The sequence below is a fragment of the Manis javanica genome, chromosome 17 (genome assembly GCF_040802235.1).
Source record: "Manis javanica isolate MJ-LG chromosome 17, MJ_LKY, whole genome shotgun sequence".
Lineage (NCBI taxonomy): Eukaryota > Metazoa > Chordata > Mammalia > Pholidota > Manidae > Manis > Manis javanica.
Window position 1 is genome coordinate 49,464,978 of NC_133172.1, and position 14,517 is coordinate 49,479,494.

A 14,517-nucleotide genomic window follows, 5' to 3' on the forward strand; every position below is an offset into this window, starting at 1 on the left:
TTAACTTTTTTAGCAATGAACTATTTTTTAATGTATATACATTGTCTCTTTAGACATAATGCTATTACACACTTAACAGACTACAGAATAGTCTAAACATAGCTTTTACATGCACTGGGAAACAAACATTCAACACATTTTATTGCCATACTTGCTTTGTTGCAGTGGTCTGGAACCGAACCTGCCAACCATCCGAGGTACATCTGTATACACCAGCAGTGAGTAGAGATGGACTTCAGTCATTAAATGGGAAGTTGGAGTATTATGCCAAAATTGCTCACCAAAGCTGATGAAACCTCTAGGCTTATGATTCTATCCCAAGTATCATGGGACTGAAACACATCCTTGAAAGTGATCAGTTTAGCTATGATACAGAAAAAAAAACTTCTAGATGGTTGTATAGATCAGAAATAAAGTACTGTTTGTGGCAGACTGTTTAAGCATTGGAAGTACTCTTTCCTTAGTTGAATTCATTCACTGTAGCAGGTGTGGTGTATAGATGTGTTGGTTTATTTCTGTAGACAGTAAGTTAGAAGATTGAGGTAAAGAGACTTTCATTAGCTTTTCCAGATATCTGTACTATATGCAAACGAAAGTTGAAGGAAGAGTCACACTCAGGCGTATTAGTCACTATGTTGTAATTAAAGCCAATATACATCACAACAAAGCATAGATTAGTAACTACTAAACAAGTCCCTTAGGTCAGATTCAGTCATTTCTTCGAGCAATTAATTCCCTTCTGCCATAAACCACAGAGAGATAATTAAAAGAAAAATAGATCATTGAAGAGTTGGATGTGTCTAGACAGATTCAGCTTTAAAAAAATTTATCCCTCAAAAGAGTTAAATTGTGTGGAGGACCTTAAAGAGGATTGCCTGGCATCTTTCTATCTTTTTCTACTTTGTCTTCAATGGCCTGTAGAGCCTAATCAGCTTTTGCCACCATAGCAATCGTAAGAATGTTACTTTTAATAGAACTATCCAAAAAGGTATGAATACAGTCTATTCTCTCTCCTTTTCATTCCTCATGGAGAAAGTAAAACACAAATCTTAAAAACTAAATTAAGTCAAGCTTGAAAAGAACAATAGATTTGGTTACATTTTAGAAGGAAGGAAGTCCTGTGCATTTTACTTTCTGGCTTTGATCTGGTTATCAGTCGGGATGGGCTTGCCCAAGTGATGGCCCACAGAAAGGCCACACTTCTTGGTTTTCTGCTCATCCTGCACCTCCCTTTTCATTACAAATCCTGCCTGGAAGTTTAGGTCAAAAAGGCTACTTGGAGCAAAATACAGTGGTGTCTCATCCCAAATATTCTCCAGGCGCTTCTTCCATCCTTCCAGGATCTGAATTCTGGCATCGGCAGGAGTGTGCCCAATGCTGTATGTCAGTTGAGGTTCTAAGACTTGGAAGCCACAGAAATGCAGCGTGCCGCTCTGGGGACACATAAAGCACAGAGGTGAGTCACAGAACAAACTGTATGCAGCTTGTACCAAATGCGAACAATAAAAGCTAAGCCTGGCTTCCCTCTCTCTGTTGTGGAGGCCTGATGCACCCGGAGGATCCACTCATGGCTTTCTTCTCTCACCTTTCTGTTCTCTATATCTAGCTATTCCCTATTTTAGCCTATTTAGCTCTGCTGTTATTTAAATGAACAAAACCTTGTACCTGTGCCAGTCTGGGATCTTCTGCTAAAGGCACCGGAAGTTTTTTTTTACAGAAGGGAGAGTTTTAGCTTCCTGGCAGCGGACTCTGCCAAGGCATAAAGGTGTGCATTTCTCTGGTTTTCCCTCAAACTAGACTTGCCTTCATAAATCATTCTTACCATTCATTCTCCAATATGAGTATGAATTCTCCAAAACTAGGTGGCCACCTCATCTGCTCTTCTCTGCAATTCAGAATCCTTAGAAGGCTGAGATTCAGAGTTGAGTGACCACCAAAAAGCCTACTTAGACTTCAGTTTTATTAGCTGGACTAAATCGTCTAAGTTTTCTTGGGTCTGATAAGTCTGAGACTAGCAGCAACTTGGAGGATGGGAAGATTGGAGAGATGTCAGTTATCTGGAGAGAATTGGGCACTTGGCTAGACGAACCCAGGGGTCATCTGCACTAGTCCTTGGCTAGGAGACAGTGGCATTTGGACATGTGCACATGTGAGTTATTCTCTAAGTACAGGGGCCTGGGAGGACAGATAAGTCCTAAAAGGAATCTCCCTGTAGTTCTGAATCAGTCCAGTGCTTCCATCTTCACACCTCAGGTCTCTTGAGCTGCTACCTTGAGGATCTGGACTCCATAGAAAACTCAATTAGTTAACCCCTGAAGGCTCATTGAAAATGAGGCACCTGAATTGGCCAGAGAATGATGTTCATGTCCCCGTGGACACCCTGCAGAGAGTACATGGAGCCACTGCCACCGGTGGTGATGGAGAGCACAGTCTTCTTATTCTGTAAAAGAAGCACTACCCTCATCTCCTTGGAGACAGGAAGCTAATGAAACAGCCCCAGGGAGAAGAACTCACAAGTCACCCCTCTGTTTGTGTCACTTCAAACATTAGCTCCTCTGAGCCGGCAGTGTGACTCTGCAGAAATAGCAGCCTGAGACTGGTACAGACAGGCAGCCGGGGCCAGCCCAGGATTCCTCACTCCTAGGTGTGGCAAACCAGCTACTCATGACGGTAATGCTAAATAGGGCGTGCTGCTGCCTAGGTGGGGTTATTTGTTGTTTTTATCTGTGTCCACACAGTGCTAGCCATGTATCTAGGCACATAATGTAGAAGACCTCAAAATGTCTTGTGTAGTATTTGGGTCTCTGAAAAATTAAGACAGACTTTATTTTTATAATGATAAGTTTCAAACATATGTAAGAGAAAATCCACCAGCCAGTTCCAACTCTCAGTATTTTGCCATTCTAATTTTATCTTTTCCTCACTCCCCCTTTTTTCTCAGGGTATTTTAAAGCAAATCCTAAATATCACATCAAAATAGCTGTAAAAACTTTATTATGCATCTGTCTCAAACGACAAGAAGCCTAATCATGCTCAAAAACTCTGCCTCAGGACAGAATCTACCCAGAATCCAGCTGTTAGAAAAAGCAGAACCATGCACCTACCTGGAAAGGTCCCTTGTCATACATGGCAGCGTATGTGTAAGCAAACCCCGCTATGAGCACTCGCTCGAACCAGCCTTTCAGGATGGCAGGCACGCTGAACCACTGCAGTGGGAACTGAGAAACAGGGAACAGAGAGGTCAGATGGGGGCACCCCAGCTCAGCAGAAGGCTTGGGGCGCTTAGCCACTGCCCATGACGTCACCGAAGGGCACTCCTTTCTTCAGGCTCTTGCCATTCCTTCTGGAGGAGTTGGCATATTAAAGAACATTATTGTCCCTGGTCTGTCAACGTGATACTCCTGTTTCTGCCAGAAGATAGGAATATCTGGGTGGGTCTGAAGAAAGGCACATGTAATTATGATTTGTTTCCAGAGAAGTCTAAACAGCCAGTATTGCGGAGTTCGTTTTGATGTGTGATGCCAAAGTCAATATTTTCTCAAGAGCTTACTTTGGTAGGTGTGACAACAAAAATACATACCTTGTGCTCAGGGATGTGAAATCCTATCACTGAGATGAATAGAACCACATATGCAAACACGTGATCAGTGTGACTAAGGTTTAACAAGGACTTCCCATGAGAAAATCGTGTTGGGCCTCTTGTCCTGATAAAAGCAGAGCAAGGATTAGGACCACGCCAGTATTTCTTCTCCCTGACTCATGGTTTAAAACCAATGACAATTGGAACATGCCCGGAGGGGGAAAAGAAAAACAAGGAGTTTGGAGGATTTGATTGCTTTCTCCAATGTTTGAAGGGTTGCTGACCTACAGGAAACGGTCCAAGGGGTAGGGTTTTAGAACAAAAGGAACAGGATTGAGCGAGATGTGTGTTCTTACGCGGAATTTGCCCGATTTGATGCATGACCTTTGCCACACAAGCCTCAAATCTATAAATTTCATGTGCTTCATTTACAAAAAGGGGGACTTGAGCGGTCTCTAGTGGCTTCTCACAGATTCGCATTTATGGCTCTCCAGTTGTGAGGGGCCAGAGGTGCGGGTGTTAAGATAGATGTGTAGGTTGTTTAGACAAGTAGATCTGGCCCTTTGTGAGTGTTATACAGTCAGAGCTGAAAATAGAATTGCTCCGCTTGCAGAGTGTAAAGCTACCCCCCACCCGCTCCCTCAAGCTGTTCTTGCAGTAAAGAAGCTGGGCAGGGGGTGAGCCCACTTGGCACCTTGATGTGAATTTAAAGCCTTCCTTCCTCAGGACACTTCCATTTGAAAGACTGTCATACAAAGGACACTGATTTTTCTAGAATGAGACTTTCCTGCCATCAGTCAGGAAACTGTTCTAAATACATCTGCAGGGTTTACTTTGCTATTTTGCAGCACACGACCTGCACAGCTGTACGGAGAGTAAAGAAAACTTAGGCATTGGACAGAAGCTAAATTAAAAGCCCCCACAGGTCCTTTCCAAGTCTACAACATAGTGGTTCTTAGATGCACACTGAAAGTTTCCACTGCTTCTGCCTCAGCTGCACTAGGATAAGATGCAGTAGAAAACGTGGACCAATGAAGGTGTCCTTCATGGTCCTGGCTAAGGGCATGTAGCTTTGATCCATAGCAGCAGACCTGGGGGTAGAATGAAAGACTTCAAAGGTGGGATTGTTTGCAGCTGACGGAATAATTGCAAAAACCACAGCCTGTATGACCCTTCCTGGGAAGTTTCCAGTGTCTATATGTTCCATGTTAACATCAAAAAGCTGTTTAGAATTGGTAGAAGCAAAGTCATTGAGTGCAGTCAGCATTTTCAGGCAAGAGAACTGACAAAAAGCATACACATTTCCACTCCTGATGGCAGTAATGGTGAGGCAACTTCCAGCAGAGAAAAGGACTCGGTTTCCGGCTGAAACATGTTAAGCGGGGCACTCACACTTTGGCTGGCAGAAAGGTCAATTTCTCGTGCATCACTCCACAAACCATTCAATTGCTTCCGGAGAGAGGGGGAAAATTGCAAACTTTTAAGAGATTCTATGAGGAATCACTGATTGAAGAAAAGATTAAACACACTGGGGAATAAAGCTCTCAAGGCTCACATGGCATTTGGCAGTCACATTCGTATTTTCAAAGAATAATCCAGCCAGATTCACAATATCTGTAAGTCCATGTGATACTGCACCTTTGAAGTAATCCTCCTCCTTTATAAAGAATGCAGTAAAGTGGAGAAGTGACTTTTCTAAGATCACATAGCTAATTAAGAGACAGGTCTAGGACATTAAGAAAACAAGTGTCTCACACCCCTTCTGATGTCCTACCCCACCTGAAAAATCACAAGGTCTGCAGCTTCCAGCTTCTTTTGTTCAGCCACAATATCTGGGCTCAGACGGCCTTCTTTATAAGCTAGAGCAGACTCAGCAGGATACTGGAAGTTCCCGGGGTCCTTCAGCTCACCTGCAGAGAGGAAAAAGAGAGGTTGAAGCCAGAGGGGCCAAGGCTGGGCCAGAGAACCCACAGGCGAGGAGTTCCACAAAGACCTAATTAGGCGGGGGAGCTGCCCCTGACCTGTGATGTCCTTTCTGGAGATGACAGAATTGAAGTTCATGGCATACAAGTCCGACACAGTGATTTGCCATCCTTTGCTCTTCAAAGCCTCTACAGCAGCCTCCTTCATGGCATAGTTGAAGGATGTCCTCTCTGGGTGGGCCAGTACGATCAGTGCTTTTCTGGCTAAATATTTAGACAACAAGGCATATGGAGAAAATCAGTCACCAACCAGCAGAGCTTTGGCTGCAGGGGAGCCAAGCCAGGATCCATAACGAGAGGCAACTCTCTTAAATTTTGGGTTATGCAGTCCATCCATTGCCTCCAGAAAAGTATTTCCTCCTTAAAAGTACCAAACAATAAAGGAAGCATTTTAATGTAGGGGGAAAACAATAGATAATTTAATCAATGGTGTTGGCTTACTTAATCGGCCATCTATGTGAAAATAAAATTATCCCTCTAGAAAACTAATACAAGGTATTAGAAGTCAGTAGAGTGGTTATTATTACGTAATCAAGAGGTAACAACTGAGAACAGTGTAGCACAGAGAAGGCACATAGTGGATCTGTGGCATCTTGCTGCACTGATGGACAGTGACTGCATTGGGGTATGGGTGGGGACTTGATAATATGGGTAAATGTAGTAACCACATTATTTTTTCATGTGACACCTTCATAAGAGTGTATATCAATCATACCTTAATAAAAAAAAACACACATGCACCCCTATGTTTATCGTAGCACTATTTAACAATAGCCAAGAAATGGAAGCAACCTAAGTGTCCATCAGTAGATGAATGGATAAAAAAGAAGTGGTACATATACACAGTGGAATATTATTCAGCCATAAGAAGAAAACAAATCCTACCATTTGCAACAACATGGATGGAGCTAGAGGGTGTTATGCTCAGTGAAATAAGCCAGGTGGAGAAAGACAAGTACCAAATGATTTCACTCATCTGGAGTATAAGAACAAAGAAAAAACTGAAGGAACAAAACAGCAGCAGAATCACAGAACCCAAGAATGAACTAACAGTTACCAAAGGGAAAGGGACTGGGGAGGATGGGAGGGAAGGGAGGGAAGAGGAAAAAGGGGCATTACGATTAGCACACATAATGTAGGGGGGTGGGCACAGGGAAGGCAGTATAGCACAGAGAAGACAAGTAATGATTCTATGGCATCTTACTACACTGATGGACAGTGACTGTAATGGGGTATGTGGTGGGGACTTGATAATGGGGGGAGTCTAGTTAACCACAATGTTGCTCATCTAATTGTATATTAATGATATCCCCACCAAAAAAAAATCCAGAACAGTCAAATCCATAGAGACAGAAAGCAGATTAGTGGTTGCCAGGAGCTGGGAGGAGGGGATAACAGGGAGTGGCTGCTTAATGGGTACAGGATTTGATGAAAAAAGTTCTGGAGCTAGAAGGTGGTGATGAATGTACAGCATAGCAAATGGACTTCGTGCCACTTGATTGTGTGCTTTGAAATGGCTCCCATGGCATATTTTAGGTTGTGTGTATTTCACCACAATAAAAAAATAGTCCAATTAAAAAAAAAAAGAGGTAACGACTGGAAACACAAAGAAGGGGCTTTCAGTGTGTGGGCAGAAACTAAGCTAATATTTTATATCCACTATATTTCAATTTTTAAAAATTCAAGTTCAGGAAAAAAACTATTTCTTGATCTGGGTGCTGACCACACAAGTATGTGTTCAGTTTGTGAAAATTCACTTACAACTTTTGCACTTTTCAGTATATCTCTAATGTATTCAATAAAAAACTTTGTTTTTAACTCTCCCACTAACATACTGCATATAGCAATACATTCCAGGAAGATGAAGATCCACATTTAGGAAAATGAAATCATTATATTTACCCAAAGAAAACAAAAAGACTGATTTGAAAAGATATATGCACCCCTACTATTATTGCACCATTATTTCCAGTAGCCATGATATGGAAGCAACCTCAGTGCCGATTAAAGATGAATGGATAAGGAAGATGTGGTATATATGTTATATATATTGGAATGTCACTCAGCCATAAGAAAGACTGAGACTTTGTCATCGGTGACAACATGGATGGACCTAGAGGATATTATGCTAAGTGAAAAAGGTGATAAAGACAAACAGCATACGATTTCACTTATATGTGGAATCTCAAAAAGTAAAATGAACAAAAAGAAAGACTCACAGATGCAGAGAACAAACTAGTGATGGCCATAGGGGAGGGGTAGGAGGATGGGCAAAATAGATGAAGGGGATAAAGAAGGACAGTTATAAGATGCGTAAGTCATGGGGATGAAAAGTACGGCCTAGGGAATACAGTCAATAATACTGTAGTAACTTTGGTGGTAGATGGTAACTACATTTATGGTGAGCATTTCCCAATGTATGTAATTGTCAATTCACTATGTTGTACACCCGAAACTAAGCTAATATTTTATATCCACCATATTTCAATTTAAAAAAATTAAAGTTCAGGAAAAAACTATAAGAAATAATAAGAACAAAATCACTAGAATATGGGAGGAAAGAATTTGTATAGCCTCAGGATACAGAATATTGTTTAGAAAGACGAAAGAGTCAAACCATAAAGGAGAAGCTTGACAGATAAAGCCACATAAAAATCAAAAAGTTGTGTTTCTCGAAAAGCACCATAAATAAAGTCAAAACACAATCAACTGGAAGATATCCTTAACTCTTATCACAAAGAGTTCAGCTCCCCAAGAAAGTCCCCAAATGATTAGGAAAAAACAGACAAGGTTATAGAAAAATAAGGATATGAGCACACTATTCACAGAAGAGGAAATGCAAATGACAAAAACAAAGGAGGAAGTGCCCAGCCTGACCTGTCAGGAAAAGCTAATTAAAATGAGCTATCACTATTTTCCTGTTGGATTGGCAAAACGGTGTAAGACAAGCAACACTGAGGGCTATTAAGATTGCAGGGAAACTGGCACATTGCCGGTGGGAATATGAATCGCCTTAGTCTTTGAGGAAAGTAAGCAGGCTGAATCTCTTAAATATTCACAGGCACATCAAACTTTGGTCTAGCTCTCTAACTTTGGCGAATCTGTTGTACAGACTAAAAACATCAAGATATAAGGACATACGAGTCAGATGTGTTACTGACCATTCTTTTCATTGGCCAAAATTAGATTCTCTGTTTATGGGGAATATTTCAATAAATTATGGTACATGCACACTATGGAATATCACTGCATGGAATAGCTCTGACCAAGAATGAGTTACTATACATAGTCACTCAGGAAGAGATCTATGATATATTGTTAACTGGTCAAATGAAGTGAATGTGAGTCCACTTTTACAAAATGAAAGAAAGAAACTGCATGTAGGTAGATTTGCAATATATTGCTACGAGAAAATAGGATGTGGGATTGTCACATGAAACTGTTAGTAGTTTTCTTAGGTAAGAGATGGCAAAGGGGTAGAGACAGAGGAGAAAGATTTCTCCTTGGACCACTTCTCTATGAATGAAATTGTTGGAACAAGTGTGCTTTACTTTTGCAATAACAGCGCCCGGTGAGTACTGCTGTCCAGCCGGCCGCGCTTTCTTTTTTCAATTGTCATGGCAACTCCCCCCTCCACCAGGTGGTTACACTTAGTATTCCTATTTTAAGAATGAGAAAACTGAGGCACAGAAAAGTTAAGCCAGTTACCCAAGTTTACATAGGAAGTGGTGAAGCTGGAATACTTTAAAAAAATACATAGACATAGATAGATCCATCTGGCAGCGTGCAGGGAGCGGGAGGAGTACCAGAGAAAGAAGTTTACCACCGCCATTTCTCCTAATCATCGCGGCCACTCTTTCATACCTTACTAACTCCCAGCAGTTGTGACTAGGGGTGGAGCTGGGAGGGAAGCACCTGCAACCTTTCTGTTTGGAGAAAAATCAGTAGAAAGGCACATTTTGAGCCTTGAGTTCCCGTCCTGCGTTTTTTAGTAACCACAGCTGGCACACGCAGACTATTGGGTCAAACGCAGCTGGGGTGAGCTTCCCGCCCCTGTGAGCCAAAAAGGAAGGTGTCAGGCTCTGTGAACTCAGATTCGGTGGAATAGAAGTTTGATGAGGATTTAGGTGCTTTGGACGCCCTGGAAAAAGGGAGAGGAGGTTCTGAGGCTGCTGCAACAAATCCCCCTTTCTTACCAGCGCGTGGATTTACTCTAGGGAGAAATGTGAGTATATTAAGCTCTGACAAGCATTTTGTGATTTACCTTTGCATCAGTCACATCAATGTTTATTGATGTCAATTTTTCTTCTCTAGGTTTCTTATCAAATTATAGTTGACTCTTGAACAACAGGGGTGGGGGATTAGGGGAACTGACCCCAACCCCTGTGCAGTCAAAAAACCCATGTATAATTTTGACTTCCCTAAAGCTTAACTACTAATAGCCTACTGTTGGTTTTATGATAGTAAATGATAAAATAGACACATATATTTTATGTATTCATGACACACCTAGCTTTCTCTTAATTTTGTTGATATTTGTAGTCTACATGGTTTGTGAGTTTTTTCAAACTGTTGTAGATCTCCAAAAAATCTTCCAACAAAGGTATTGAAAAAATCCACATATAAGTGGACCCGTTCACTTCAAACACATGTTGTTCAAGGGTCAACTGCATATGTATTTTTTACTTCTTATCATTACTAACAGGCATTTCCTAAAGACTAAAATGTGAAGGCATGCGTGTCACAGAAAATGAGAAAGTCTATCCTTTGATTTCAAGGAGCTCACTATCTGGCTACGGGTGTGCCTGTTATCTTCAAAAATAAAGTAAAAGGAGACATGAATAGGAAGAATATATTTGTAATAAATATAACCAACAAAGTTCAGTATCTGGAAAACATAGATTCCTAAAAACAACCCAGGAGAAAAATGGTCAAAGGTTATGAATAGGCAATTGACAGAATGGTGAAGCTTTTTGCCAGAGGTAAAGGTTAAATAGAGATTTACAACCCAAACATGATCATCCCGAGTCACTCCTTCCCAGGTCATTCTTCACGGGCAGACGTGAGAGTTTGGACTTGGAGGGCTCAGTTTCCCTTCCTGTCACCTAACTAGCTACAAGTTTGACTCTCAGAATTTGCCCTAGAAAGGCAGGAAGACAAATACACAAATAAGTAATGGCATTAGCCTGACAGGAGAGGCAGGGGACAAAGGTCCGCAGAGGAGAACGGTCACTTCCGGGCTGATTAGGAAAGGCTTTCAGGAGCTGCCATTTGAGCTGAGTCTTGAGAGACAAATGGGATTATCATCAGCACCTCCAATTTAACCTTCATTTCTGCTTATCAGGAATGTCATTTATCTAATAGAAGCCACCACATCCAACACAGCTTAGGATGGGGTTGTTAATGCCTCTCTCTCCCTGTGCTGCTTCACATTCAAATCTCAATTCTAGGAAATGTTCTCCCAGCTCACCCTTACTTCTCTGTGTCCTTCCCCACCATCCTACGGCTGCAATTTCACCGCATGTCCACACCGCTGCCCCCCACGCATCCACTTTCTTTCTCCCTCTGAAATGCTCCTGTTCTCACTAACCCATCCTCTTGGCCACTTACTGAGCACCGTCTGTGTACCAGGCACTGCTCTAGGCATTTGGGATACATCAGTGTACAAAACAGACACAAATCTTTCTGTTCATGAGCGTACTACACTCTGGTGGTTTCTTAGGAGCTGCCCTCTGTCCTCATCTATTGTTCTGGCATTTCTACAATTCTGCCTTCAGCCTCAGGCCACTCTGAAACCCAGAGTTTTCACTAACCTTCCAGACTAAACTATACTGTCAGAACTGCCCTTTCTCTGATGATCAACATAGAATTGGATGACAAAACAAATAAAGGTGGCAGAGACAAAGGGATCGTGGTGCACTGTTGCAAGGTAAAGTATGTCGGTCTGTTTAACAAGAGTACCCATCTGATTGTTTTGGCAAGAGTAATTAGCAACCAAGGAAAACCTATTAAAAATATAATAAGGGCAGGCCCTCAAATTACTGCACTGTGCTTTGCCCTCTGGGTTCACTGGCTTTCTCAAGGAACATGCATGCAAGTCAGATGCATCTGTTAGTTGCAAATAAATGCACTAGATGCTTCAGTGAACCTCAAGATTTGGTTAGGTGGGTTCAGCCAATACTAGTTATACAAGATCCAGATCATCTCATTTTCTCTTACCCCCCCACCTTCTTCACTTGTTTTTTTTTGGTGGGGGGGGGGTCCAAGTTACACATAAGTACAAGCATTCTGTAAGACTGGGACATTCAGGAAGTAGATCTTGCCCTAGTAACAGAGGGGAAGATGCGGTGCCCTCAGCGTTGCTAAGGAATGAAGTGGAGGAAAACAGCCTCTAACATGCATGCGGAAAGCCTTGCCAGCTACCCTGCCATCTGTCTCAGATGCTTCTGCTCAAGGCTTCTGGAAACACTGGTTGGGCTTCCCATCCTCAGCTCAGGCTTTCTAACTGTAGTTCATCCGCTGCAACAGCAATCTCTTGCCCCCACTATGTTCAGGGAGATGAGAGTCTGTGTGTGTGTGTCTTCAGAGGGCAGAACTAGGTTCCGAGGGAAGGAAGCTACAAAAAGGCAGAGTTCCGCCCCAGCGGAGGAAAAGGCTTTCTAAATTTTAGCACCATCCAGTCTCGGCATGAGGCTCTCTGGAAAGCAGAGCTCTTGGCCCCCGCAGGGACTGCAGCTAGTTGAGATACTTTAGTTCATGCAACAGAAAAAGTCGTGGTGACCTGAGGTCCCCTCAGGTGGATGGTGCAGAGGGGGGGCTCTGCCACTTGGGACGGACCTAATCCCTGATCAGGTTCGCCCAATTCACGGATCACAGTGGAAAATGTCTCCTGACCGGGAGCCTGCGCTGAGGCTGGTCTCTGTCCAGCCCGTCCATCATCGCTAGACTGCCCAATTTTTCTTCACAAGTTGGGAATCCACATTCCTAAGTGAAAGCATGCCTTATTTTAAATATTAGCAACCAAGTCCAAAATATTTTTAATACTATCAGGCCAAACACGGTGCCCCAGTGGGCCAGATTTGGCCTCTGTGGGCTCGTTTCCAACCTGTTTTGGAGGGAATTTTTTGCTTCCAAAGTCAAGCCTCTCCAAAAGGCCCACCCGAGCTTGGGGTGGGGTAGGAACAGGAGCTTCCCTCTGCCGCGTCTCATCAAGGCTCAGCTGGGACCCTAATGCCTGCACTTTTTCAGTTTGAAGTCAAGGCAGAAAACTCAGGGCCAAGCCTCCACAGGCTCCTATGGACTAGCGAGGCCTGGGGGATGCAGCCAGGAACTCACCAGCCAGGGCGGCGGCGGCGGTGGCGCGCTGATTGACTGGGCTGCTGGTTGCCAAGGCGACGCTGGTGGCGGGCAAGGTCCTCGCACTGCGCAGGCTGCAAGCTGGGAGGCGGCGGGGTTCTGTTGGCAGGGTACCTGCTGCTTTATGCCGTGTTGTCGCCCGGCCCATTGGAGCTGGGCGGCCAGCAAGGGCGGAGCCCACTGGGGCTCAGTTCTAGGAGGGCGTGGGCTGGGCCTGGAGTAGGGACACCGTCCAGGGAAGAAGGGACTCCCTGGGGCTGGGGTGGGGCGAGAGGGGCCTCGTGGGTCTGGGTGGGCGTGGAAGGCCTGAGCATCCGGACCCTATCCTGAAACCACCTGGGACACTAGGTGGACTCCCGGGCTGGGGTGGACGCGACCTTCGGGTACCTCTCAGCCCTGGGAAGTCGCCTCCTTGCAAGCAAGGGCGTGGACAAAGATGGGCATGTAGAGGGCTGCACTGTTTCCGGCTGCGATTTGCTGAGTCACGGTGATCTGGATTTTTGAATTGATTCTGAGGGATACAGTGAGCACAGTCTGAGACAACCGGGAGACTTGCTCCTGGGAAAATGAGTTTGTTTCTTCCTTTGCGAGGTTCAGATTCTGCCCTTGGGGGGTCTCATAGAATGCATTTCCTGGATGAAAACCCTGCTCCCCATAATCGGGGGACTAATTAATTTTGTCCCCCAAGAGCTAGTCCAGGGCTAGTCAGAGAAATAGAAGTCTTTGGGAAGCATATGAAAAATAATAAAGACAGACTAAAGTTGAGTGGCCTTACACAAAGTCCTACTTAGGGGAACAGAACAGAGCAAAAGTTTTAAATCACTACGAAATAGTTACAGTAAAGTTCATCCTGCAGAACAGATAAAGATACACTGTCAAAGTCGAAGGAAAAAAAAAAGAACTTAAAAGTGTAACATCAGAAAAATTACAAATGGTAACTAAGAAAGTACAGGGAAGGGAAATGGGAAGTACACTCTTAGGGCGAGGTCCCTTCGGGCCAAAGTTTAAGGAGTGCCAAAATGTAATAAAGATAAATAAGTCATTAATGCAATGTTTTTAAAAACCAACTTGCAGGAAAAAAAAGTCATGCTAGACAAAATACTATTATATAAAGACAGGATTGGTAACTGTGCCAAGACATACTGAGCCTAAAGCAAAAGGAGAAATCAGTTTATACTTATTCTTCATTTCTTAACAAAACAAAATTCAGCACTGAGTACAGTTAAAAGATGTTAGTTGGTTTTATTCAACAGTCCATGAAGGGGCAGCTCCGATCTAGCAGACACAGCTCCAAGGAGCCGTACAAGATGAAAGACTTTCACAGGCAGAAGGAACAGGAACAAGGGTTATGATAAAAGGGGGTTGGGGCCCATCAGGCTGAAACTACAAAAGTGAAACTAATTCAGTCTCAGTTTGGTGACATGGGACTTAGCATAAGAAACTCCATTTGTGGCCTGTTGGCTCTGTTTTTTACAATTTAATACATTAATATTTTTTATATTTGATACCTGATATCATCTGTTTCCTGGTCATTTATTTGGATGTGACCTGCTTTTTTTCTCTGTAAGCACCTGAGATCTTTTTATTCTCAGTGTTCTG

The 14,517-nt window shown here is 43.2% G+C and overlaps 2 protein-coding genes across 3 annotated transcripts in view; one reads left to right on the forward strand and one right to left on the reverse strand.

The window, feature by feature from the left end:
- On the reverse strand, positions 1-13,262 carry NQO1 (NAD(P)H quinone dehydrogenase 1). Of its 2 annotated transcripts, XM_017670022.3 has the most exons (6): positions 12,898-13,241; positions 5,602-5,766; positions 5,360-5,490; positions 3,105-3,218; positions 2,339-2,440; positions 1-1,433 (listed from the first exon to the last, which is right to left on the reverse strand). In XM_017670022.3, the coding sequence occupies exons 1-6, from the start codon at positions 13,064-13,066 to the stop codon at positions 1,128-1,130; spliced, it is 987 nt and encodes a 328-aa protein (XP_017525511.1). In that variant the 5' UTR covers positions 13,067-13,241; the 3' UTR covers positions 1-1,127. The 2 variants fall into 2 exon arrangements, with proteins under 2 accessions (XP_017525511.1, XP_017525512.1); XM_017670023.3 differs by lacking the exon at positions 2,339-2,440 and having other exon boundaries at positions 12,898-13,262.
- The window catches only part of WWP2 (WW domain containing E3 ubiquitin protein ligase 2), a 167,246-nt gene continuing 162,267 nt past the window's right edge, over positions 9,539-14,517 (forward strand). Inside the window, exon 1 of the mRNA XM_073226344.1 lies at positions 9,539-9,787. The gene's annotated coding sequence lies outside the window, so the exon portion shown is untranslated. The remainder of the gene's footprint in view (positions 9,788-14,517) is intronic.